At 45.8% G+C, this 27,482-nt stretch overlaps 2 protein-coding genes across 2 annotated transcripts; one reads left to right on the forward strand and one right to left on the reverse strand.

Moving 5' to 3' along the window:
* Positions 1 to 1,697: 1,697 nt before the first annotated feature.
* On the reverse strand, positions 1,698 to 13,672 carry LOC138801610 (nuclear factor 7, brain-like). The gene is made up of 9 exons (XM_069984617.1): positions 13,183 to 13,672; positions 10,389 to 10,463; positions 8,842 to 9,002; positions 4,887 to 5,321; positions 4,709 to 4,804; positions 4,377 to 4,610; positions 4,261 to 4,283; positions 4,047 to 4,177; positions 1,698 to 2,396 (listed from the first exon to the last, which is right to left on the reverse strand). Exons 1-9 carry the CDS (start codon positions 13,394 to 13,396, stop codon positions 1,858 to 1,860), a joined length of 1,908 nt encoding a protein of 635 aa, XP_069840718.1. The 5' UTR covers positions 13,397 to 13,672; the 3' UTR covers positions 1,698 to 1,857.
* Positions 13,490 to 27,132, forward strand: KAT8 (lysine acetyltransferase 8). The gene is made up of 11 exons (XM_069984620.1): positions 13,490 to 13,947; positions 19,758 to 20,010; positions 20,159 to 20,233; positions 20,314 to 20,489; positions 20,950 to 21,003; positions 21,110 to 21,274; positions 21,456 to 21,686; positions 21,768 to 21,861; positions 24,431 to 24,581; positions 24,697 to 24,851; positions 26,840 to 27,132. Exons 2-11 carry the CDS (start codon positions 19,773 to 19,775, stop codon positions 26,902 to 26,904), a joined length of 1,404 nt encoding a protein of 467 aa, XP_069840721.1. The 5' UTR covers positions 13,490 to 13,947; positions 19,758 to 19,772; the 3' UTR covers positions 26,905 to 27,132.
* Positions 27,133 to 27,482: the final 350 nt, after the last annotated feature.

The following is a 27,482-nucleotide window of genomic DNA, read 5'->3' on the forward strand; positions in this document are numbered from 1 at the left end:
AAGGGGGGACAGAGGAATGGCGACAAAGCGCAGGCAGTGAGTATTTTTAGCAGCTTCAGGGTGCGAGTCACGATGTGATGTAGACAAACGGCCTGAGACGCGCTGCGATTCTAAGATACAGCCAGGAGATGTGCGCGTGAAATGGTAGAAAGTGAAGACTCCTAAGCTACCATATTCTATCTGGTGTGGTGTAGCAGGCTGTTTGTGGTATTTCTTTTATTTCTCAATCTTTATTGGCCACTTTGTCTTTTCGGTCTGGTGCGCCGGTTCAATCCCAAGCTCAAACAAATCAACTTTACCTCTTCATTCTCTGTGAAAGCACATCAACTACCTTTTTCAAGCCATCTACAAACTAACTTTAGACTTCTGACAAACCTTAAAAGGGTACTCCGGCCCAGTCGTATTTTTCAGATATGGCCCGGGAGGGGGCGGTTATGGATGCCAGAGGTCACTTGACTCGTAGCTGAGTTTTGAAGCGAGATTTCAGCTGCGAGTCTGTACGTGTGAACAGACCCTTAATATGTTGGACACCTAATCTTTATAAATGTTCATTAAACTTATAAGGATGAGTCATTAAGGCAGGAGTCACAGGTGATTGAAATGTGCTCTCCTCACTTGGTGGTTCTTCCCATCACTCGGGAAAGGTTTGCTGACATGTGCTCAATATTTACCACTATGTTTGACAACAGATTGTTCCTCAAGGCCACCTGCATACAGTATATACATGTTACTATCCAAGACCGAAAGTGGAAACACTACATCAGGTAAGACCATACCATCGTAAGGCACATGAGTCTGTGCACATTTCATGCTGCATGAAATACTCGACTGGTTTGGAATTTTAAAGGGACCCTAAGAGACCAGTGGTCATCCCCATGGGGCTTTCAACAGGACACACTAGTAGATATAATTGCCAGCAGGTGGAGAGCAATGTTCGAGGCAACTTTAATGGACTATCAAGCTATGAGTCTTATATTCATAGCTGGAGAAATATAATATAAAATATACCCTCTCACCTGGCACCAAGTAGTCCTTATAACACAAGTTACTTGATTGTCCGATATTTGGTATAACTACATAATTTCTGAACTGTTACAATGAAGTTTATGGGACAAGTGTTGGCATCGATTGATACATGGCTATCACGCCATGTACATCAGAAGCTGCCAGGAACCAGGTACATATATATAAATGTCAAACTGATTGTAAAATTAGATACATTAGTCACCTCAAAAGTCCTGGGAGTTGTAATTTGAGATAGGCGAATTTATAGTACAAACAAAGCGAAGCCATTTGTTAGCTTAGCAGTTGGCTGCCTTTAAACTCCATGCCGCTCCGCTTGGGGTGCCTGGAAGAGCTGGATCCAGTTCCAGGAAACTTCTCCCAGTTTCACAGGACTGGATCCAGCTTTTCCAGGCACCCGGAGCAGCACGAAGTTCAAAGTCAGCCAGCTGATAGACCAACTGCAGAGCTAACCAAGCTATTTTCTTCATTAATACTGTAGATTTGGTCATCTCTGTCACTGATGCTGATCTATCGAAAAAAGGGCAGTACGGGATGTAAAACAAGCACATATAATATCTGATTTTACTTCATAATATCTGAACTTTCCTTTTTAAGCAAGCCCCTTTTAATATATGGTAAAGGCAAACCCAGAGAAGCCCTTTAAGTCATTGCTGGATTAATATACAGACAACTTGACAATTACTGAACATTTTATTTCCATATAAAATAAAAATTTAAGAAATTAATGTTGTAAACTAAACAAGAATTCTAAACCGCAACATTTTAACAATTTTTCCTGGCATAACAAGTTAAACAAAACAAAAAATTTGCTTTAGGAATGTAGCACTGGTATCACTCATGGACAAAACGCAGGGGGGAAACATTGAGGCCGGAATCATGCAGAAACGGGGACAGGTAAGGATACAGCTTCTCTGTGAACGTGGCCCTGAACGTGTAGATAGCAGTCATGTCATCAGCGTTATAGAAGGAAATCTGACCTCCCTCGTAATCAATGTAAACCCCAATTCTCTTCGGCTTGGTCTTCAGGACCAAGGTCTTGGAAGGAGACTCCAGAGCCTTGTAGGCGTTGCCATTTCTCAGCCAGATGGCCCAGTAGCCGTTCTTGGGATTCAGCTTGATCTTACCCTTGCGGTTACTGGACTCGCTGGCCATACCAACATCCCAGGCAGTCTTGTCTCCCACTTCCACCTCCCAATAATGGCGGCCAGAATCAAAGCCCTGAGCGCCCAGAACCAAGATGCACTGACTGAAGCGTTTGGGATTGTCAGAGACCTGGAGTTTAGCGTCTCCATATTTAACACTGGTCATATTATCAGACAATACTAGGTTGGGGTGAGCAGAGGCAGGATCCAGCAACATTGGAGTCAGATCTGGAAAAAAAAGAAATGAGACATATTAAGAAGAGTCGACCATTTTAGCTTACAGATTCATTAAACAACTGCCTACTAGTATCAAACTGCTAAAATGTCGCTTTCTCTCAGCTTCAGGGTACAACCACGACCCAGCTAAAATGTTACCAAAGGGTGGGATTTAGCCTGCTTGGCCAATCAGCTACTGCAGCGGTGTCCTGCCCCAGTCAATGACTGGCTGAGCATCTGTCAGCCATGTTGTGATGTAGCAGCTGTGGAGATATTCAAACTGTCAGCAGGGTCCAGGAGCAGGATGCTACACTGGACGGGCACCAGGATGGGTAAATATACCTTCTTTATTATGCCCCCCCCCATGCTGGGCTTCTTTAAAATGAAACTAACATAGGTCTGTGACAGTCTGAACAGTCTCACGCCAGCCTGCTAAACATTGCATATGGCAGATGCATAAACTTCAGTGCCGACATCCAGTGACTATATCCTGTCTATTAAGTCACTGAACAGCCATCTAGATTATGCCAGGCAAATAAATTTGTATCTGACTACTTTAGAATAAAGTAATAAAGATTATATTCCTGGAGCTCTCAATTGGTTGTTAAGATGAATACAGTATTATACAGTCTACTGCACCAGTTCTAGGCTCCGTTCACATGGCATAATGAGTCTATGAGAGGCTTAAGTAGGCGTGTGAGCCTCCCATAGACTCCCATCATGACATGGAGGCTGGCGGGACTCCACCAGTTTTGCTCCGTGTGAACGGAGCCTTAGGCTGACATTTACCAGCTCAAAGAAGAATCTCACTTAATGCCTAGAAACACACATATATATATGTATGTGTGTGTGTTTAATATGTGTATGTATGTATGTATGTATGTATGTATGTATGTATGTATGTATGTGTGTGTGTGTGTGTGTGTGTGTGTGTGTGTGTGTGTGTGTGTGTGTATGTATGTACGGCTAACAGAGTAAACAGCAGATTATTTAAGCTCATCCATGATATCACCACATAATAAAAGTATATAATCCTGTTCTGCATCCTACAAAAACCTGAGGTATTTATAACAATTGGTGTGTACAGTGACTTGGCAGTAGGCAGGGGTCAAGATTAAAATGGTCAAACTTTGCCAGGCTGCAGATTGTTAGCAGTGCACTTTGAAGAGATCCCATAATCAGAACCACTGCACAATATAGACACCAGGAGCGCTTACCCTGGTAAAGACAACGTAGCCTTGGATGAAGGATCTACTTTCCACCATCATTAAGGCCCACCCTAAAGGACCTCCATATGAAGCTACACACCTATCTTATTCCCACTATCCCCTCCATTATTATGAAATTATTCTGGCCACAGTGCGGTGATGTCAGCGAAGGTTTTTCAGCTACCATTTGGCTAAGTAGCCAAAGGACTTTCACTAACCTTTTTTTAGGGTAAGCCAGGCTGGGCACTACATGTTGCATTATAGGAACAGTTGAAAAATACAGCAAATGTCAATCAGAGTGATCATATGCTATGCAAAATCGATCATTTTAACGAAGCCTACACAAATCTGGAGGTTTACATCAATAAGTATGGAATAAGATGCAGAATCAAGAGTAAAGGGCAGCAAAGATTTTTTTTGGGTGGTTCTTATTACTATGACTGTCAGAACTTACTTGGAACAACAAAAGATTTCATCTGCTTCCACAGAGTATACTGAATGGGCCCTCGGAACGTCCCCTGACACAGATCCTTGGAGAGCAGGCTGTTCCCTGAAGACATCACCTCCTTCTGCTGCTCCTGGCACCTGAAGAGAGGCAAGAATGTCACATGCCGTCTACTGCCTAATGCACATCACCAATATTACTATTTACTACAAAAGGAACTTACTTTTCAATAAAAGACTTGATGTCCTGCAATGGAAGAAAAAACTATTAGCAAACTAGACAGAGCCAGCACCATAAAACCTCCCAGGAGCTCACAGGATTACAGACAGCAGCACTCACAGTGAGGAAAGAGATGGAGTCCGTATCGTTCACCCTCTCGTTGGCCATAGTGATTGTCTCTTTAATATTGTCCTGGTTCTCCTGCATCTTCACCATGTTGGCCTCCATCTCTTTCAGGAGGCTTTCTCCCTGTTCCTTAAGCTGCTCCAGAAGCTTCTCTTCTCGCTCTTTCAGGAAAGCTTGCAGCTTCTCAAACTCTGACACAATGTGATCCCTGAACTCGGATATGTTTTTCTACAGGGAAGACATATGTTGAGTCAAGTGTTATCTACTGGAAAAGATAGATGAACGGTCCTGTTATGTATTTAGGCGCACAGGGGCCGATCACTCACCTTGTGCTGCTCAACCTTCTCGCCTTGTTGGGTTGTCAGCTGCTCTGTCACTTTCAGGGCTTCTTCTAATGGAGCCACGATGGCAGATAGCTCCGCCTGAAGATGAAGTAATATAATGTCTAAGCAAATCTAAGATCTGCAGCCATCAAGATCTGGGAAGCATATTCTTATAACTTACCTTGTAGACTCCCACTGCATCCAGAATGGGCAGGAAGTTGTGACTTGCGTGTTTCAGAGAGTCCCGGCAGATGACACAGCTCAGGGTCCCATCATCCTTACAGTATAGCTTCAGCCTCTCATCATGTTCCGGACAGTTCTCGGCAGGTTTCGGCTTCTCAGTAGGTTTAGCAGGGGCGGCAGTGGTACCAACAGTCTTCTTCACTAGGTTAGCCAGGGCCCGGTTGGTGGTGTACCTCTTGTCAGTAATGACTTCCTTACAGTCAGGGCAGGTGAAGGATTCCTGGCCATTCCACGCCTTGTCGATGCAGTTACGGCAGAAGTTATGGCCACACTCCACCATCACAGGATCCTTGAAGAGCTCGCTGCACAGAAGGCAAGTCAACTCTTCTGCAAAATCACCGGACGCCATCACAGAGTTCTCAACCTTAACTTTCTAGAAGAACAGAATATGAGGGTCAGTGGGCTAAATGCATAAAGACATGAGAGAGGATTGGATAATCTGCTTCAGCTGAAATGAAAAGTGTGAAGTTCATTAGATGAAGCCTGATAGGAATGGCTCTTGAAAAAACACAAAGCTTGTAGAGGCCATCCGCCATAGCAAACGAAATAGATGTTCTCACATTGCAACTTGGCATCTTTGTGGCACTGCGCCTGGCCGAACCAGCATTAGGCTGCCGTTGCACCTCTGCCGCTTGGTCTGTACAGGATTATTGCATAACGAATACAAAAAAAATTGAATATGGTGAAAAGAATACAAGATTGTATCAAAAAGCTGGAATCTCTCTTCAAGCTGGAATTTACACAAAACCACCAAAATAATATTGAAACACAATGCATGCAGCATATATAGTACCACAGGGGTTACTAAACCCCAAATGAAATGTATCCAGGAGATTAACCACATTGGGTGTTTTGGTCACATGTAAAGGCTCCAGACACCTCAGGCATCGCTTATTTCCAACCAAACCATTAAATCAGTGCAGGACAACAAATCTCTCTAGAAAAATAAATCGCACCTAAAGTAGTTGGCCCCTTCTACACAGCTGTGAATTCTGTCTACAATTCCTGATCAGCAATTACAGGCCCATAGATTTCTATGGCCCCATACACAAAGCCATAGGAGTTATGGATCCGTGTTGGGGCTGTCATCTGTGCACGGATGGCCTATTTGGAGGAATGGGTCAGAGCAAGTCGACTTCTGTGCATTGGATAAAACCCCAGCTGATCTCTAGAGCATTGGCTCTTCTTTACATGTGGAAAATCAACACTACGACTAATGGCACAAAAAGAAAAAAAACTGCATGAGACCTTCCGATTCACCAACTGGTACCTCAAACAAAAACTACTTGGAACAGTGATAAACCTAGTTAAGTTAAAATAAGATGACACTCCCTTTGATCTTCAGTTTTTGGTTTTTAGTTCGTATGTTTCAGTTGTATGCAATCACAGAGTGTTACTACAAGTCTACTTCCATGGATAACTCAGTTTTCTACGGATAATTCGCCACATTGATGTACCCATAGTAGATGCGGTTAAATTTTGGACTGTAATGTTAGTGTACACTGTAATTTTTATTAAAACAAAATATAAGAAAAATTTGATAAAAAAAAATCTACATATTAAGATTCAGATCAGACTTCACGCATTAGTGAAAGAGATGCAGGACAAAAATCCTGTGCTGCAGCATGTCCATTGTGTAACCCCATTCCCATGCAATGCACACATTTCACTTTTGAGGTACGTTCACACAATGCAGATCTGCTTAAGATTTTCCACAATGGATTTTAAACGCATTTTAATTTTTGATTTTGGGGCAGAAACACTGCAGATTTTCAGCGACTAATCTGCAGCAGAACCGGCCACTGTGTGAACCTATCCTTTCACTGCATGTGGATGCAATCTCTTAATACAAATATCAATGTTATAGTTACTTAAGAGCTTATAGGCAAAAGACCAAACAAATATAAGTAGTTTTGCCATGTGGTCATTGTATTTAACAGGTATGAAATGATCTGAGTTTTAGAAGTTTTTTTGGGATAAAATTTTAGACAAATGTTGCAAAGCAGAGTTTGTCATTCGGGATTGCTCCAGAAGACAGGAATGCAGGTATGTTTGTTGTGAAGCTCAAAACAATGCAGATCTGACAGCTGAATGACAAACAAAGCTCCAATACATATGTGTACAGTATGTAACCAGGGGCTGTTAAACAGGTTAATTATTGGCCGGACAGGTCAACATTACACTGTTAGTTAGGCCCAGCAAATCAGCCGACGATTGAGGATATATGGGTATATTGGCTGATCACATCTTTTAAGCCTGCTCATTGGCCACACATTCCTGTAATATAGATGTCTGGTTAAGGAACAGTTCAACAGGCCAGCTCAAAATCGTTCTTGTGGCCCTGTCTGCACAATGATGCAGGCATTTAAAAGGCTCAGTAAATGAGTACCAGCTCACTTGACTGGTGCTCACACCAGGCGGCAACCTGCCCCCCTAATACAGCCCTTACAAGGCGAGCACAGAAACCTGAGGCCCAAAGCTAAAACTGGCCATATACTTTAAAGTGTTGGCCAAACCCACCGATCATCTAATGCATACAGTGGTGAATGTCAGAGGAGAGAAGGGTCAGGCATTTCAACTTCCAGATCCCTTTATTCTCAGGGCGATAAGCTGCCATCAGGTGGCTGGCGGCAGCTTTCTCCCCTTTCCTCATTGAGAACACATGAATGCCCAGCCTGGGAGTGTATATTGCAGGATATGAGGAAAAATAGTAGCTGGGTCAATAGGCATTTAACCAGCTTAATGATCTGCTCATGTCTGCATCGGAGACTTCATTATAAGTCTCTGTTACAAGGAAAAGAAAATTCTGCATCATGTGGCGCCCTCGTCTCTAGTAAAATGAAAAACATTATGACAGAGCCAGATGGATTTCATTTTAGTCATCACAGCCCATCGGACACCACTGGACGGATTTGGCTTCTGTAATTTTCAGCTCTCTCTTCCTGGGACTGAACAGAAAGCCAGAAATGGCAGAAGTGATAAAGCCTGAACACCATCAGCAGAAAGTCTGTGCCATTTATTTATAAAACATGTCCTACTATTTCCAGTGCAGAAAAAAACCATGCCAAAACCTAGCATGGTTCAATAGCTGTGCCATGTAACATGAGAGAGACCACACGGGATACATGTATGTGACCATGATTGGCAGAGAAATTTAACAAATGATTCCAACTCTACTTCAGCAGACAATCTCTGCTGTGCACAAGGACCTGCTGGAGATCAGCTGATCACTTCAGGTCTGGCTGCTGTAGCGGGTAAGATGTAAGCAGCCACTGCAGGAGGATTGTGATATTACATTGAGCACAAATGAATTGATGACCATGTTGTAGATAGTTGTGCCAAGTACAGCAGAATAACTCACTGCATCGGTTATCTGCTCTGGCAGAAAAGGGGGGGAATAAAAATACAGCCCCCGTGTATAATGGGTTAGAAATAAGGTGGAAATGAACACCGGGCCAAATTATCACAAGAAAGAAGGGGACAGTCAGCGTCACTTCCAATAAAGTATTATACTGAAGCACAACCATATTGGCTTCAATGGAGCCCATGCTGCAGTTTACTAGACAGCAGCAGGGTGAATAGCGAGGTGTTTGGTAACAGTCTTGGTGATGATGTAGCCCCTTCATTCTAGTGATCGTGCAGGTGCCAGCAGATTGACACTGCTAAATATTTGTTTAGGAAAAAAGTGGATTTTAAAAATAAAACCCCCAAAACCAATTGCCATGTATGAAAAAGAATTGACAGACATCCTATTATATATGATCTCAGTATTGAAGAGGTTAAACAGTTTATTTATGGGGCGGCAACAGACAAGGAGACGTGGCATTACAGACCATCCCATGGATGTGGCGAGCACTGCTGGAGTAGACTGACACATTTGAGGCTCGCGTTACCTTCGGTTCTGGTTCCTCTTCATCGCTTTTACGTTTCTGGGGAGTCTTCCCGTTCTCGGTGACGTCCGAGCCGGTACCGTTTGCCACGTCAGCCTCCTCCTTCGCAGGTTTAGGAATCACCAAACGCGTTTTGTCAACCCATTCGTTTTGTCGTCGATTCACTGTGAAGGGAAAGTTGAACTTACAACATAATTTCATAATATAACATTAAGATGGGAGCGCTGTGGGATCTAACTTACCGAGTTGTAGAGTCTGGAGCTGCTAGCGGGCACCACAATGGGGCGTCTGCAGCAGAATTGCCCCCATAAGCTGCAATGATCGGGCAACTGAACATAGACCAACGCGTAAAGAAAAACACTGAACATGATGCGCAATGTGCCAGAAGCCACGAGTATCTAAGTTGGACACTTAGCTACTAAACAGATTTAAAAAAAAATAAAAAATTGAGCCAAGTAAAAAGCTAAAGAAAAACCCATCTGGATCAGGTTGTATACTTCAAATCAGGGGCACATAGTGGCAGTAATGAGGTAGAGCAGGGCTACAGTCTGCCTGAAAATTTATATAAAGTAAAAACATCCCAATCCTGTATTAAAAAACAAACAAAAACCCCCCCCCAAAAAACACATTCACTTGGCTCAGATCTTATGATACAGACGATAGTACCAGTATAAAAGCAGAGGATGAAGGCAGCAGGTGCTGCGCTGGATAAGGGAAGGGCCGAGCCAGAGAGAACTGGGGAAATGACGCTAACACAGAGATTACCTGCCAAATCAGGCAGAGGTCTCCCCGTGCAATTAGTTAAGTGATCAGCAGATGAGTGAGTAAACACTCGCTTGTCAGATGATCGCCATCTTTCGACATGTTGAATGATAATCTGCTGTCAGCCGCATGCCTCTCAGGCCGCCAGCAATGTTCATGCAGCCATGGCTGCGAGATTATCAAGCTGTGTAATAGGGTCGGTGAGCAGGCGCCGATCAAACAGATCGTCACTCACTTGCAGCCCAGGAATGAAGCCAAAGGCCTGTTTTCGATCTGTATTTGTTAAGTTCCTGTGTAACATGGACATTTACGTGTTAAAGAGTCCTCTCAAAGTAGTGCTGATGTGTGAACGCATTTACAGCTCACATGGAACTTCTTCGCAATGAAGCCACCCATCAGCAAAAAGGAACTACTGATAGGAGACAGACAGATCCGATAAAGTGATCGACACAGAATCAGTACAGAAGTCTAGTCCAGCGCCAAATACAGACTAGTTAGAATGGCTACACTGGACGAAGAGGGGGGAGAAAATTTCCATACGGACAGTTGGTCACGTCACTGACTCAAGGGGCAATGGAAGATGAGACTGTTACTGAAATAGTCCAAAAGCTTGAGGTTTGGTTTACGTGACTGATGAGATGCTCCAGAATGTGGGATTAGATGTATCCAAGAGTACGGCGCCTTAAAATAACTGAGCGGTCGCCCTATAACTCAGGTACCAACGAAATGCTGCAAGAGAACATTAGAGTAACGTAAGTGCATTGCTCCCTCCCCACCGGAGTACTTACAACCAGCATAGTGCACATAGAACTCCTCCCGGCCAGCCTGCTTGTTCATTCTGGTTTTCACAACTTCTGCGTCATCTGTGAGAAACAGAAAATGTACAAATTACAATGTGGGCAAAGGCGGCAATGTGAGGGTACGCGCACACTACGAAATGGCAACGCATAACCATATAAGGGTACGTGCATGCGACGGAATGGCGACGGATAACCCGGTGCACATTCCGCAGCTCACACTCACCCGCAGCATGCGCATCTCCACCCATTTCATAGACTCCATTCTATGCACGGGCGGATTCTGTCGTCCATCCAAAGAATTAACCTGTTCATGAATAACCAGAATATAAGACACTGGTGGAGACACGCACGCCTGCCACAGTCCGCTGGCGGGTGCAAGCTGCGGAATGCACAAAGGGTTATCTGTCGCCATTCTGTAGTGTGCACGTACCCTTATACAGAGGGATGCACGCTGTGTATGGTGAGAGAGCTCCGGAGTGCAGGCGGCCATGTTATACAGAGAACAGAACGATGAATGCTGCATGTACTGAAGAAAGCTCCAGAGTGCAGGTGGCCATGTAATACAGAGGACAGAGTGATGAAGGCTGAGTATGGTGAAGAGAGCTCTGGAGTGCAGGCGGCCATGTTATACAGAGGACAGAACAATGAGCGCTGCACATAGTGAAGAGAGCTCCAGAGTGCAGGTTGCGACGTTATACAGAGGACAGAGTGACGAAGACTGAGTATGGCAGAGAGCTCCGGAGTGCAGGCGGCCATGTTATACAGAGTGATGAAGACTGAGTATGGTAGAGAGCTCCGGAGTGCAGGTGGCCATGTTATACAGAGGTATGGCTACATTCGCACACAGGGGGGCAGTATACAGAGGTATGGCTACATTCGGACACAGGGGGGCAGTATACAGAGGTATGGCTACATTCGGACACAGGGGGGCAGTATACAGAGGTATGGCTACATTCGGACACAGGGGGCAGTATACAGAGGTATGGCTACATTCGGACACAGGGGGGCAGTATACAGAGGTATGGCTACATTCGGACACAGGGGGCAGTATACAGAGGTATGGCTGCATCCGCACACAGGGGGGCAGTATATAGAGGTATGGCTGCATCCGCACACAGGGGGGCAGTATATAGAGGTATGGCTACATCCGCACACAGGGGGGCAGTATACAGAGGTATGGCTGCATCCGCACACTGGGGGGCAGTATACAGAGGTATGGTTGCATCCGCACACTGGGGGGCAGTATATAGAGGTATGGTTGCATCCGCACACAGGGGGGCAGTATAGAGGTATGGCTGCATTCGGACACAGGGGGGCAGTATATAGAGGTATGGCTACATCCGCACACAGGGGGGCAGTATACAGAGGTATGGCTGCATCCGCACACTGGGGGGCAGTATACAGAGGTATGGCTGCATCCGCACACTGGGGGGCAGTATACAGAGGTATGGCTGCATCCACACACTGGGGGGCAGTATACAGAGGTATGGCTGCATCCGCACACTGGGGGGCAGTATATAGAGGTATGGCTACATCCGCACACAGGGGGGCAGTATACAGAGGTATGGCTACATTCGCACACAGGGGGCAGTATATAGAGGTATGGCTACATTCGCACACAGGGGGGCTGTATATAGAGGTATGGCTGCATTCGCACACAGGGGGGCTGTATATAGAGGTATGGCTACATTCGCACACAGGGGGGCAGTATATAGAGGTATGGCTACATTCGCACACAGGGGGCAGTATATAGAGGTATGGCTACATCCGCACACAGGGGGGCAGTATACAGAGGTATGGCTGCATCCGCACACTGGGGGGCAGTATACAGAGGTATGGCTGCATCCGCACACTGGGGGGCAGTATACAGAGGTATGGCTGCATCCGCACACTGGGGGGCAGTATATAGAGGTATGGCTGCATTCGCACACAGGGGGGCAGTATATAGAGGTATGGCTGCATCCGCACACAGGGGGGCAGTATATAGAGGTATGGCTACATCCGCACACAGGGGGGCAGTATACAGAGGTATGGCTACATCCGCACACAGGGGGGCAGTATATAGAGGTATGGCTACTTTCAGACACAGGGGGGCAGTATATAGAGGTATGGCTGCATCCGCACACAGGGGGGCAGTATATAGAGGTATGGCTACATCCGCACACAGGGGGGCAGTATATAGAGGTATGGCTGCATCCGCACACAGGGGGGCAGTATATAGAGGTATGGCTACTTTCAGACACAGGGGGGCAGTATATAGAGGTATGGCTGCATCCGCACACAGGGGGGCAGTATATAGAGGTATGGCTACATCCGCACACAGGGGGGCAGTATATAGAGGTATGGCTGCATTCGCACACAGGGGGGCAGTATATAGAGGTATGGCTGCATCCGCACACAGGGGGGGCAGCAGTATATAGAGGTATGGCTGCATCCGCACACAGGGGGGGCAGCAGTATATAGAGGTATGGCTGCATCCGCACACAGGGGGGGCAGCAGTATATAGAGGTATGGCTGCATCCGCACACAGGGGGGGCAGCAGTATATAGAGGTATGGCTACATTCGCACACAGGGGGGCAGTATATAGAGGTATGGCTACATTCGCACACGGGGGGGAGCAGTATATAGAGGTATGGCTACATTCGCACACTGGGGGGGGGCGGCAGTATATAGGGGGATATATATATATATATATATACACACACGGGCGGTATACAGTAGTATATATATATATATATATATATAAACACGGGGGGGTATACATATATACCGGTGACTCACGGTAGCTGCCGTCCTGTCTCCTACACGAGTAGGTGGCCCCAATCTGGACGACCACATCTTCCTCCACGTCCCCGTCATCTCCATCTCCGTCCTCGTTCTCTTCGTCGTCCTCGTCCATGGGCTCCTCGGGGTTGTTGTCCGCCTCCTCCCCGGCCGCCGGGACCTCTTTCTTCTCCAGCTCTGAGGAGATGTCGGTCTGCGCTGTGGAGGCCATAGCTGCGGGACACGTGATCTAGCGGGCGGGAGAGCGCGGGAAACGGCACAGGGGGGCCTGGAGACTGTCACCTCTCACACAGGGGGCGCCTAGAGACCGTGTGACTGGAGGGAGAACAGCTGCTGCAGCGGCGGTACCGGGCCTACACGGAGGATGACGAGGACACGACGTCTGCAGAGCACACCGACACCTTCACTGCGGAAACCGAGCCTCGACGAAGTGCGCATGCGCCTCACCCACACAAAGACTCGGGAGGAGCTAAACGCGGGGTGCCTGCCCTCACACAATAGAGATAGCAGAGCTGTGCCCGGGAGAAAGATGGCCGCCAATCCATAGCGTGGAACACTCATCACATGACCAGTGACGCACTTCCGTCAGTTTTTCGCGGCCTACGTTCGGGTGAGACACCCGAGAGTTGCGTCTGTATCTGTGAGGAGGAAAAGGCGATCCCCCGGGCGCTGAGGCGCGGGAAGCAGCGGGGCAGCCATACTTCCCGGTGACCGAATTATCTGCGGAGTGACGTCAGACGAGCTGGTCATGTGATTGATGAGGTAATACGGCCTTAAGGTTGATTTTTGGTAGAAAATGTGTGACCACATATCGTAATATCGGACACAATTGTGCAATAAAGTTTAGTCATCACTTATTGTAGTTTTCTTGTAAGTTCTATAACAACGGCCATCGTACAGCGATATCTGCTGGAAATACATTGGGGGAGATCTATCAAACATGGTGTAAAGTGAAACTGGCTCAGTCACCCCGGCAACCAATCAGATTCCACCTTTCATTTTCCAAAGAGTCTGTGAGGAATGAAAGGTGGAATCTGATTGGTTGCTAGGGGCGACTGAGCCAGTTTCACTTTACACCATGTTTGATAAATCTCCCCCAATGTGTACACTGGCCCCCCCATCACAAGACACCGCGCCGATCCTTCCCCACATTCTAACCACCTCCCATATGAGACCCACATTATAACTGCCCCCCCATACATTAGACCCACATTATAACTGCCTCCCATCATAAGACACCCCGACACCCACATTATAACCGTTCCCCCATATATGAGACCCACATTCTAACTGCCCCCATCATGAGAAAACCCGACGTAACCGGATCAGCGCTGGAGTATCGGGTTTGCACATGAAGGTGCAGCCATCGATCATAAAACCATGAAGATGGTATAGTAAACTATATACCCTCTATTGCAACGCGTTTCGGCCTAAGGTGTCTAATATAGGCCTTTCTCAAGCATAAGAAGTAGACATGCTCTATATAAGGGTAAACTGATGTCACAATCACATAGGACTTCGGGTGTCCGTGACCAAACAAATGTCAAATAGGTCCAGTATACACAGAATCAGCACATGATCATGCAAGAATGAATATATATAAAATATATATATATTACATATAAATAAATACGTCCATAAATATACACGGAGTAGTGCCGGAGATGCGGTAAACATAATTCATGATCCATAGGACAACGTCTATTCCAAGTCCCAGGTTAATGAATTCCAATCCATGCAAGTAGTGGTAAACCTGTTGGGAATGTGTACGGAGTAAAATCACTTCTTACCGTACCAGTTTACCGATCAGGACAACGATCCCCATCCGAACCCAGTGAGCGGGGCTGTGCTGGTGTGGAGTGTGGCCCCGTATAAGAGACCCACATTATAACGGCCCCTCGTAGATGAGACCCACAGTAAAACTGATTCCCCCAGTTATGAGACCGAAATTTTAACCGCCCCCTGTATATGAGACTGACATAACCACCACCCATCCACAATATAACTGCACCTCACGTATGAGACCCACTTTATACCCCCTCCCCCGTATATGAGACCAACATAACCGCCACCATGTCATCTATGTCCCGCTCTACAGAAGAAAATAGTCCAGATTATGTCCACACCAATGGATTAAATATCCCAGGATGCCGTGCTCTGAGATCATATTGGATGGATCCTGTCAGGGTGAGTGTCCCCTATACCAGAACCCCCATGTCTAGTAGTGCTGGGCCACCACGGGCCCTCAGGAGGCTGTCAGGGCATCATGGGAGCTGTCCACTTTGTTCCAGAAAGAAACTCACACACACGACTTTCCTTTTGCACAATGTTTAAATCTCCATTTGTTCAGCACATATAAATGTACATACTTAATAAGCAAATAGTTATATCACCCGGTGCTCACGAAGCGGCTCAGAGAAAATCCATACGTCCAGGTTCAGTCTTTGGCATGTTGGATGCTGTTCACGGAGGAGAGATGGTAAGTTCCATTACGTCTATGATACACCTGCAACGTTTCAAGAGCTTCCACTTCCTTTGTCAAGAGAGCGCTGATGTTATTATTTGCTTATTAAGTATGTCCATTTATATGTGTGGAAATTTATGAACAAATGAAGATTTAAACATTGTGCAAAAGGAAAGTCGTGTATGTGCTTCTTTTCGGTACAAAGTGGATGATTGTTGCAGCTGTGTAGGGGCAGTAGTGAAACACACTTATTACCCGAGTCGAATAGTATCCTGTTCACCTTTGTATACGATCATGGGAGTTGTGGCTTTACGGGAGAGACATGGATGATCGTTCTCCAAGAATATCAGCACATGTGGACAGTATGGCTTCTCACCGTGTATTGTAGATCTGTAGGAGTGGATGGCGCATTGTTCTTCTCACTTTCTACTGGATCCATCTGACCGGCCATGTTTCTCCACGAAGATCTGAATCCATCTGACCGGCCATATTTCTCTGCAGAGATCTGGATCCATCTGACCGGCCATGTTTCTCCCCAGAGATCTGGATCCATTTGACCGGCCATATTTCTCTGCAGAGATCTGGATCCATCTGACCAGCCATGTTTCTCCCTTAGAGATCTGGGTCCATCTGACCGGCCATATTTCTCTGCAGAAATCTGGATCCATCTGACCGGCCATGTTTCTCAACTAAGATCTGGGTCCTTGCGACCGGCCATGTTTCTTCACACAGATCTGGATCAGTCGAACTGGCCATGTTTCTCCAGAGATCTGGATCCATCTGACCAGCCATGTTTCTCTGCAGAGATCTGGATCCATTTGTCTGGCCATATTTTTCCTTAGAGATCTATATCTGTGTGACTGGCAATGTTCCTTCACAGCGATCTGGATCCATCTGACCGGCCATATTTCTTCACACAGATCTGGATTAGTCTAACTGGCCGATTTTCTTCATGTAGATCTTGATCCGTGTGAACCGCCATGTTTCTCCTTAAAGATCTGGATTGATCTGACTGGTCATATTTGTTCACTGCTGTGTGACATTTTTGCTCTTTTTAACACTGGAGTCTTTTTTTTCCTGTTTCCCCTATACACAATGACTCTGGATCCGGTCATCTGCTGTTGCCCATCTGTGCTCGGGCTTTTGTGGTTTGGACATGTATTCAGCTGCAGTTTCCTGACTGTGCTTCTCCTGTTCACCAGAATCATTCCTGAAATCCTCTTCTGATACCTTTCTAGTGAGGAGTTGTTGCCGTCCATAGGATCCCACCAGACTGGCAGTGAGGTCCTGACCCCGATGACTTGGCTTTGCTTCATATTGCTCAGGTCGCTGGATTTATCTAATGTAGATTCGCACTTAAACTGATGACTGGATTATGTGCTGTTACCTGTGTAAACTGCACTCAGCTATGTCACCATCCCTGGTGCTTCCATCACTGCTGAAGGGGTCTGGCACCTCTGTATCTAGGGTGTTGTGAGAGACATTCCTCCCATTTCACAGCCACGATTGACACTACCGACCCTTTTTACCTGTTTAAAGGGAACCTGTCACCCCCCGTGTCGGGGTGAAGGCCGCCAACCCCCCGCCAGACCCCCAGTTACTTACCCCATCTCGTCAAGTCCCGCGCCTGGAGCCGGTCCCGGGACAGAGATATCCTTGTCGAAAGCTCTGCACGCGTGCACTGCTTAGATGAGTCCGACGCCCATAAAGAATGAATGGAGCTGTCATTCTCCATGGGCATCGGACTCATCTCTGCAGCGCCCGTGACGGGCGTTTCCAACAAGGATGTCTCCGTCCCTGGACCGTCTCCAGGCGCGGGACTTGGCGAGATGGGGTAAGTATCTGGGGCTCTAGTGGGGGGGTCGGGCGGCCTTCACCCCGGCACGGGGGGTGACAGGTTCCCTTTAAATGCCACGCTTAATTCAATCAGTTTTTATGCAATAATTTGATCTATGTGATCAGTTGAGTGCTGAAAAAAATGGTTCCTAGGGGATCTAAAAAGTTAATAAAATATATATATATATATATATATATATATATATATATATATATATATATATATATACCCACCCCTATAAATTTAAATTTTGAATCACCCCACTTTTTTCAGTTTTGCCTTTTGAATATATTTTCTTTTATGCCTTTGTACTCTACCGTCAAAAAAGGGTGTCGCTAAAAGGTGCAACCTGTGCCACAAATTATATGACTGTCCATAGAAAAGTAAAAACCTTATGGAACTTAGAAGATGAGGCGTCGGGAAGGGGTTAGATGGTTACTGTTGTTTTACACTCAGATGGGGCAGATGGGAAAAAAATATTCGCAAAAATACAGTTTGCGAATATTTTTATGTCGATTTGCCCTATCTGCGCCTAAAAAGGCATTTACGCCTTTTCATACATGTCCCCCATAGTGTGTTACTGCAAACTGGATATTTGAATAAAAATGGTGGCTTTGAAGCCGCTCCCCTGGGGTGGTCGTGCTACCAACCCGACACCGCCGCATAATCAAATATTGAGCCTCTTGCAGCCAGTCCGCTTGGCCGGGAGATCCTGGTGGAGAATCAAGGGAAGGTTATGCCAGCTGGAGGGATAACCGTGCAAGGAGATCCGGGACTTTGGTGGCGCTGACTGCATTAGATGGACATCACACCTTCAATGATGGGAGTAGTAGTACTTGATGTAAAATCAAAGCTTTATTACAAGCCGTCAATGCCACCAAAGTCCCGGATCTCCTTGCACGGTTGTACCTCCAGCTGGCATAACCTTCCCAACATAAATGTGTATCGCTTCATTTACCCGCAGATAAAGCAGCTCTGAAGTCTTTCCCACTAGGTGTCTCCCTTCCCTGCAGCCAGCACAATTATATCCATGGCCGTACCATACTCATTACACTTTGTACCAATTTTACAAAAATCTTTTGCAACAGGACCAGCTTTTAACAGGACATAATGAACTTTGAGCACTGTTACCAAGGCCAGTGTAAGGAGAACATGATGGGAGACTATATTTAGGGGCTGATTCACGATTTTTATGCTGTTAGGGTATGTTCACACTGAGTAAAAGTGGCGAAATTCCGCTTGCCTCAGTGTGTTAATGGAATGCTGTGTGCGGCTCTCAGCTCAAGGAATTGACATGTCAATTCTTTGAGCAGAGGCGCGGGCATCCCATTGACACACTAAGGCAGGCAGAATTCTGACGCTTTTAGGGCCCGTTCACACTACGGATTCAGCGCAGAGATTCAGCCAAATCCCACCTGCTATGGCTTATAATGGGAGGGCTCACGCACCTCCGCTCAGAGTTAACATGTCGGTTCTTTGAGCAGAGGCGCAGAAAACAGAGGGGCGTGAGCTTTCCCATTCTAAGACATAGGCAGAATTTGGCGCAGAGTCCGAGGACGGAGGTGAAAGCAGGTGACATATAACAAAACCTGGGAACAAAAATTGTACTTTATAGTGTTATAGATTGCATAGAGGATCAATGAACTGGTGGGAGGAGCCTCAGTGAGGAGGAGGAGCTTGGTGGTGGCAGGGGGATCAGCAGCTGTCCCACACTTGCTGATCTCGGCTCAGGGTTGATGTGATGCCATAGTCCTTACTTTGCTGATGATAGATCGTCACTCTGACACTTGTTGGGTTACCGTCTGGCCGTGCACTTAAGGCGACTCTGTTTACTTAGGGTGTGAGTAAATTCACAGTGTTGTTTTTCTTGACATGCTCTGCAGTTTTTTTACACAGGAGAGGTTGTATCTGATGTGATCGACCTATTCATGTGTGTGGGAATCCTTTGTTCCCTTTGTGTTCTTTGCTAATCATTAGTACAGGACAATTACATTGCATTATTCTCCAGTCACGCCCAGAGCAGCAATCAGACTTCTACTCATTTCCTGTTGGCTTGAAAACTGCAGAACATAAAATGTCCTGTTGAGTCTGTGGGGTATTGAGAAGGAACGAAATAAGCTGCATCTCCTACAATGCAGTGCAACACAAGGTGCATTGTGGGATGATGACCATGCTGCCCTCAGGTAATCTGTGTACATCATACACAGGCCTTTCTTACCAGGCCTTTGGTTTGCTGGTGCCTATACATTAAAATATATTTTCTGCACACAGATTCCAGTCGTGGCCATGGACGATTCTGTTCCTGAGGATCACAAATCAATGGCGGTAGGAGCCGGGGAGAACCAGCATGACCCTCTCCCATCCCAAGAAGATGGCATGGAGCAAGGGAGCGTCAAAGAAGAAGAGGATGACGAGGTTGTGTCCGGAGGAGAAACGGGCTCGTCAGCCACAGGAGGCAGAGACCCGGAGGTGACTGTGGAGATCGGCGAGACCTACTTATGCCGGAGAGCAGACAACACCTGGCGTAAGAGACCGGAGGCAACAGAATAGGTTTCATGTTATGAGGGATGCAGGACAGGCTCTTCTTCAGGCATCCCCTAATATAATGTATATGGGCATAATCTCCTGTTTATCCTGTGTATGTATAATCTGTAATGTAATGTTGTTTCCAGATTCGGCAGAGGTGATCCAGTCCCGGCTAAATGAGCAGGAAGGCAGAGAGGAGTTCTATGTGCACTATGTGGGTTGTAAGTAAACCTTACATATAGATGTCGGCTTCTGTCATATCCTTGGGGCTCTGATGTGAACGTTTAACCCCTCTCTCTAGTTAATCGTCGTTTAGATGAGTGGGTGGATAAGAATCGCCTAGCGCTGACCAAGACGGCAAAGGATGCAGTTCAGAAGAACACTGACCAATACCTGAATGAGTTGTCCGAACAGCCGGAGAGAAAGATCACCAGAAACCAGAAGAGGAAACATGATGAGATCAACCACGTGCAGAAGGTGAGCAGTAAGTCCGCTGTTTATCACCTACATCCTGGTGATCAGGGGAAATGTCGGCAGCATAGGCCAACCTAACATGGGAGAGTCAGGATACCTCCATACACAACAGATGATGGCAAGAGAAGGAAAATGATCAGCATGTTTGATTACAGCAAGCTGATCCTTTGTTATCACATGTAATATTATACTGCCAGAGGAGTCTGAAGAGGATAGAGGGGTCTGGAAGTGGTTCATTTCTTTTTCCCTATTAAGAATATAAACATGCTTAGCTAAGCAGTATGTACACATCTGTCATGGGAATAGAAGTTATCGTCGATTGAACATGGTTGTATAGACATTGGTTATTGAAGGTGTATAGCCAGCTTTATGAAACCATGGACTTGGTCAGGACTGATTGCATTTTCATAGGAGTAGCACTGGATCCTCCACTTATTCTTTTCCTTTTCCCTTGCCTTTCCAGACCTATGCAGAGATGGATCCCACCACAGCAGCCCTGGAGAAGGAGCATGAAGCGGTGAGTGACTGCGAGTACAGATGTCTGGTGGCGTAAGTCGCCGTCCACTCCTCTCATTACACTGATAATTTCCTGCCAACCGTCTCCTATGTTTCTTAATCTTCAGATCACAAAGGTTAAATATGTAGACAAAATCCACATCGGAAACTACGAAATCGACGCATGGTACTTTTCTCCATTCCCTGAGGATTATGGGAAGCAGCCAAAGTTGTGGGTGTGCGAGTATTGTCTGAAATACATGAAGTTCGAGAAGAGTTATCGCTATCACCTGGTAAGAGACCGCGCTGTTTCTGTTGTCTGACTACTTTAAGCACCTGACTAACCTTTATAAGAATGTTATAAGTAACCTGCGGTCTAACTGCAGGTGAATAACGTGTAACATATCCTGCAGCAGATGTAACATGAATGGCATGTATGTGCAGGCTTCACTGTCGCTCTCTGTTATCTTCCAGGGCCTGTGTCAGTGGCGGCAGCCTCCAGGGAAGGAAATCTACAGAAAGAACAACATCTCAGTGTATGAGGTGGATGGAAAAGACCACAAAATTTACTGCCAAAACCTGTGTCTCCTGGCCAAGCTCTTCCTGGACCACAAGACTCTCTACTTTGACGTGGAGCCTTTTGTCTTCTACATATTGACTGAAGTCGACCGTCAAGGAGCGCACATTGTGGGCTATTTCTCCAAGGTAATTTCTGAGAAATGAATTGAGAAGATTGGCCTGATCTTGTGATCTCAGCAATAACTCATAGGAGCCGTATCATTGCAGGAGAAAGAGTCTCCGGATGGAAACAACGTGGCTTGTATCCTGACCCTGCCCCCTTACCAGCGGCGGGGCTATGGAAAGTTCCTCATCGCATTCAGTAAGTGTCTCTAGTGAAGCCGGCACTGCTGCTACACTTTCTTAAAGGGAACCATTCACCCCGTGGCCCCCGGCAGAAACTGACATACAGTGACATAAAGGTCAATATACTTACCACATTGCTCCCGGTCCCGTCCCGCATCCCGTTGTTGACACGGAGAAATCGCCGATTCTTCTTCTCCCACCCATTATGGTAATGAGCTGAGATGAGTCCAACGTCCATAGGAAACGACGGACGAGTCCAACTTATTCATGAGGTCCTCTTCTCGTCGCCGCCCATCCACGCCTCCTGGAACTTGATTGACGTCTTCAGTCTTCTGCCGAATTCCCGCGCAGGCGCCGCTGTGATGGTCTCGTCACCTCTTCTGCGCCTGCGCGGTAAACAGGATACGGTGTTCGAGCAAATCGGCGCACGCGCAGTAAACAGTGAAGCTGCGGAGCGGCTTCAATTGTGAACTGCGCATGCGCCGAAAACGACTGTCACGGCGCCTGCGCGGGATCCGGCGAGAAGAAAGAAGACGAGGAGGAAGAGGACCCGGCGTCAATCAAGTGTCGGAGGCGGGGAGAAGGCTGGACTTCGGACCCGGCGGCGCTCATTAGGCTAGGTTCACACTGCGTTTTCAGCATCCGTTTAACGCATCCGTTTTTTGAAAAAAACGCATAAAAAACGGATTGCAAAAAACGGATTCATTTGTGTGCATCCGTTTTTCCATTGACTTCCATTATAAAAAAAAACGGATCCGTTTTTTTTGACGGACCAAAAGGGACAAAAAAACGTTGCTGACCCTATTTTTCTAGACGTTAAAAAAACGGATCCGTTAAACGGATGCTGAAAACGCAGTGTGAACCTAGCCTTACCATAATGGGCGCGAGAAGAAGAATCGTCGATTTCTCCGTGTCAACAACGGGCTTCGGGACGGGACCGGGAGCGATGTGGTAAGTATATTGACCTTTATGTCACTGTATGTCAGTTTCTGCCGGGGGCCACGGGGTGAATGGTTCCCTTTAAAGGTTTGCTCCAAAACTTAAAGGGGTTGTCCAGCAAAAATCTTTTTCTTTCAAATCAACTATTGTCAGAAAGTTATATAGATTTATTTTATTTACTTCTATTAAAAAAATCTCAAGTCTTCCCATACTTATTGCACTGCTGTATGTCTATACCTCTCCTGCTCTGGACAGTCAGCAGAGAGCACTATGTCCAACTGAAAATAAAACATTTCCTGTAGGACATACAGCAGCTGATAAGTATGGGAAGACTTGAGATTTTTTAATAGAAGTAAGTTACAATTAAAAATAAAAAACCAGCCTCTCCACAGATGCGCATATCCATTTCAGTTCTGTCTGATTGCAGGTATTGATACTTGAGAATAAAAAAGACGTTATGTAATACATCTTACAATAAAAACATCAGGTTTTTTTCCTTCATGTCTGATGCTGTAGTATTATTGATTCTCACCTGTCCTGCGCCCCCTGCCACACTCTCGCCATCAGAGGCTATTGGTGTGCCAGTTATTCATCATCGGCTGAGCCGCGGCAGTTCCCGCATTGTCGTAATAAAACGGGAAGCAGCTTGGCAGACTGGGGATCGGGACCCTGGGACTTCAGCAGTGGGAGAGCAAAATAAGTTAGTATAGTTTATTTTTACTGTACCATCAGCCATGAAGATTTTTTTTCCCCTAACATTTGTACAATCGTAGAGCAAATGTTGGAATGGATGTTGGAACATGACCTACTTGCTCTTATTGCCCTATCCCTCACTACTGCCTCTATTATTGCGCCCGATCACACTTAACAGCATTTCTGCTTGGTCTCAACACATAAGTGGTCACTTAGTCAGTGACTAAGGGTCCCATTAGACAAAGCAATTTTTCATTTCCACCGATTAATGACAGTTGCAATGAATTGCTTTTGGGAATGACCTGAAATCATTCCCCATAATACACAGAACTATAGTCGCTAGTTACGATCGCAATTACGATCACTTGGGCACTCAAGTCTACGAACAAGTGATGTGTACATACACCAAAAGATAAGCAAACGATTAACAATGATTTTATGGCCATTTTAAAAGATGCGATCAGCGACATACAAACGAATTTTCGTTAGTTGTTTGATCATTGCCTGCATACACACCGAAGGATGAACTTAAATTCGAACGATTTAACAATATTTCGCACAATAATCTTTCCGTGTAATAGGGCCTGTAGTGGTGTCCCCTCTTTGGCCAGTGATTGGATGTTAGGAGTGCTTCGGCACACTTATTTACTATACTGGTCCTCTCCACACTGCATTTTGCAATTTTCCAAAAGAGTGTATGGAAATAAATCTTGATGTTTTATATGTCATAGTGCTGGACACTGCCTGCTTGTTCTCTATAACGTATCTTTCCTTACATGGGTTGCTGATCTGTTGAGACGCTATAATTACTGATCTGTGCCTGAGCTGTATATTTAGTGTCCAGTACAGGAGATGATAGGGCAGGAGCTGTAAGAGATAAAGTCAGAGCCGTCTCCTGTTATATGCGTGTGCTCCTTGTGACTGGACACTGATTATCATTTCCTGTAATTCAGGTTATGAACTCTCAAAACTGGAAAACACTGTGGGCTCCCCTGAAAAGCCGTTGTCAGACCTAGGCAAACTGAGCTACCGCAGCTACTGGTCCTGGGTGCTGCTGGAGATCCTGCGAGACTTCCGGGGGACGCTCTCCATCAAGGACCTGAGGTAAGTCTGTATGACGCCTCCTGACATACTTGTCCCCAGTGTTCTGTACTTATTTGCTGTCATAGGCACCCCGTGTCCTCTACTCCTATCCGTCATCTTCTTTCTTTCCCTGCAGCCGAATGACAAGTATTACACAGAACGACATCATCGGAACACTACAGTCACTGAACATGGTAAAATACTGGAAGGGGCAACATGTCATCTGTGTCACCCCCAAACTGGTGGAGGAACACCTTAAGAGTGCCCAGTATAAGAAACCTCCCATTACAGGTAGGAGCCTGTTCATCAGCTAATATCCTGTATACAATCATGGCCAAAAGTTTTGAGAATGACACAAATATTATTTTTTCAAAGTCTACTGCTTCAGTTTTCAAAATGGCAATTTGCATATACTCCAGAATGTTATAAAGAGTGATCAGCTTAACAGCAATTATTTGCAAAGTCAATATTTGCCTAGATAATGAACTTTATCCCCCAAAACACATTTTAACATCATTGCAGCCCTGCCTTAAAAGGACCAGCTAACAGTATTTCAGTGATTGCTCCATTAACACAGGTGTGGGTGTTGATGAGGACAAGGCTGGAGATCAATCTGTCATGATTAAGTAAGAATGACCCCACTGGACACTTTAAAAGGAGGTTGGTGCTTGGCATCATTGTTTCTCTTCTGTTAAAGGGGTTATCCAGCGCTACAAAAACATGGCCACTTTCCCCCTACTGTTGTCTCCAGTTTGGGTGAGGTTTTGAAACTCCGTTCCATTGAAGTAAATGGAGCTTAATTGCAAACTGCACCTGAACTGGAGACAACAGTAGGGGGAAAAGTGGCCATGTTTTTGTAGCGCTGGATAACCCCTTTAACCATGGTTATCTCTAAAGAAACACGTGCAGTCATTGCACTGCACAAAAATGGCCTAACAGGGAAGAGTATCACAGCTAGAAAGATTGCACCTCAGTCAACAATCTATCGCATCATCAAGAACTTCAAGGAGAGAGGTTCCATTGTTGCCAAAAAGGCTCCAGGGTGGCCAAGAAAGACCAGCAAGTGCCAGGACCGTCTCTTAAAAGTGTTTCAGCTGTGGGATGGGGCTACCAGCAGTGCAGAGCTTGCTCGGGAATGGCAGCAGGCAGGTGTGAGGGCATCTGCACTGTGAGACTGCGGAGACTCTTGGAGCAAGGCCTGGTCTCAAGGAGGGCAGCAAAGAAGCCACTTCTCTCCAGAAAAACATCAGGGACAGACTGATATTCTGCAAAAGGTACAGGGAGTGGACTGCTGAGGACTGGGGGTAAGTCATTTTCTCTGATGAATCTCCTTTCCAATTGTTTGGGACATCTGGAAAACCGCTTATTCGGAGACAACGAGGTGAGCGCTACCACCAGTCTTGTCTCATGCCAACTGTAAAGCATCCTGAAACCATTCATGTGTGGAGTTGCTTCTCAGCCAAGGGAATCGGCCCTCTCACAGTCTTGCCTAAAAACACAGCCATGAATAAAGAATGGTACCAGAATGTCCTCCAAGAGCAACTTCTCCCAACCGTCCAAGAGTAGTTTGGCGATCAACAATGCCTTTTCCAGCATGATGGAGCACATTGCCATAAAGCAAAGGTGATAACTAAATGGCTCAGGGAACAAAACATAGAGATTTTGGGGGAGATTTATCAAAGGGTGTAAAATTTAGACTGGTGCAAACTACCAACCACTACCAGCAACCAATCACAGCTCAGCTTTAGGCAGTGCTGAAAGGAAAGAGGAGCTGTGATTGGTTGCTGTGGGCAGTTTGCACCAGTCTAAATTTTACACCCTTTGATAAATCTCCCCCTTTGGGTCCATGGCCTGGAAACTCCCCAGATCTTAATCCCATTGAGAACTTGTGGTCAATCATCAAGAGACGGGTGGACAAATAAAAAACCAACAAATTATGACAAAATACAAGCATTGATTGTGCAACAATGGACGGCTATCAGTCAGGATTTGGTCCAGAAGGTGATTGAGAGCAGCCAGGGAGAATTGCAGAGGTCCTGAAGAAGAAGCTGCAAATATTATAGACTTTCTGCAGTAACTCTTTCTAACTTGTCACTATAAGCTTTTGTTACTCATAATATGTGTATGATAAAAATATCTGACAAACACACATAAAAACCAGAGTGCAGCAGATCATGTGAGAATTATATTTGTGTCATTCCGAAAACTTTTGGCCATGACTGTATGTAAGAGACTGGAAACTATTTTGGTGTAAACTGCTTTCTCTCTCCTGTCTGCAGTGGATTCACTCAATCTAAAGTGGGCTCCTCCGAAACATAAGTTAATGAAGGTGTCTAAGAAGTGAGGCAATGGGAAAGGTAAAGAACGTTATGCGGCAGATGTGACCTGGATGATGTCAGCAGTGTAAAGGGACATCCTCCCCAGCAGAGGGCAGAGTAGCTGACATTAGTAGGATATGGTACCTGTGATGCTCAGTGACGATCCTGGCGGACGGCGCCGTACATGGAGGGGCAAGAAGTTTATTTGTTTGTCAAATGTTTTATGTAATAAATTTTGTTTTTGTATTTTTCAATTTGACATATGAAAATATTAAGAACTGTCCCTCCAGGACATACGACTATTGGAGGGGCAAATAGCCATATACATCACTTCTCCATTATATCCCTGTGTTTAGGAAACATCTCTACAGTGGAATAGTGGACCACTCTGCCGAAGTATCACAGATCATGAGTGACTGTGTATGAGAAGCAAAAGTGTGAAATTGCCAAGACCTACTGTATACAATATTTACTATTGCAAAACTGCTGTTGAAAAAAAAAAAAAAAAAAGGTTATGAACAAGCCATTTGATCAAATAGTATGTACCATCTCACCACTTTAACCCTTAGACGACCCAGGGCGTATAGTTACGCCATGGAAGTCT

This window comes from Dendropsophus ebraccatus, chromosome 9 (assembly GCF_027789765.1).
Source record: "Dendropsophus ebraccatus isolate aDenEbr1 chromosome 9, aDenEbr1.pat, whole genome shotgun sequence".
Taxonomy (NCBI): Eukaryota; Metazoa; Chordata; class Amphibia; order Anura; family Hylidae; genus Dendropsophus; species Dendropsophus ebraccatus.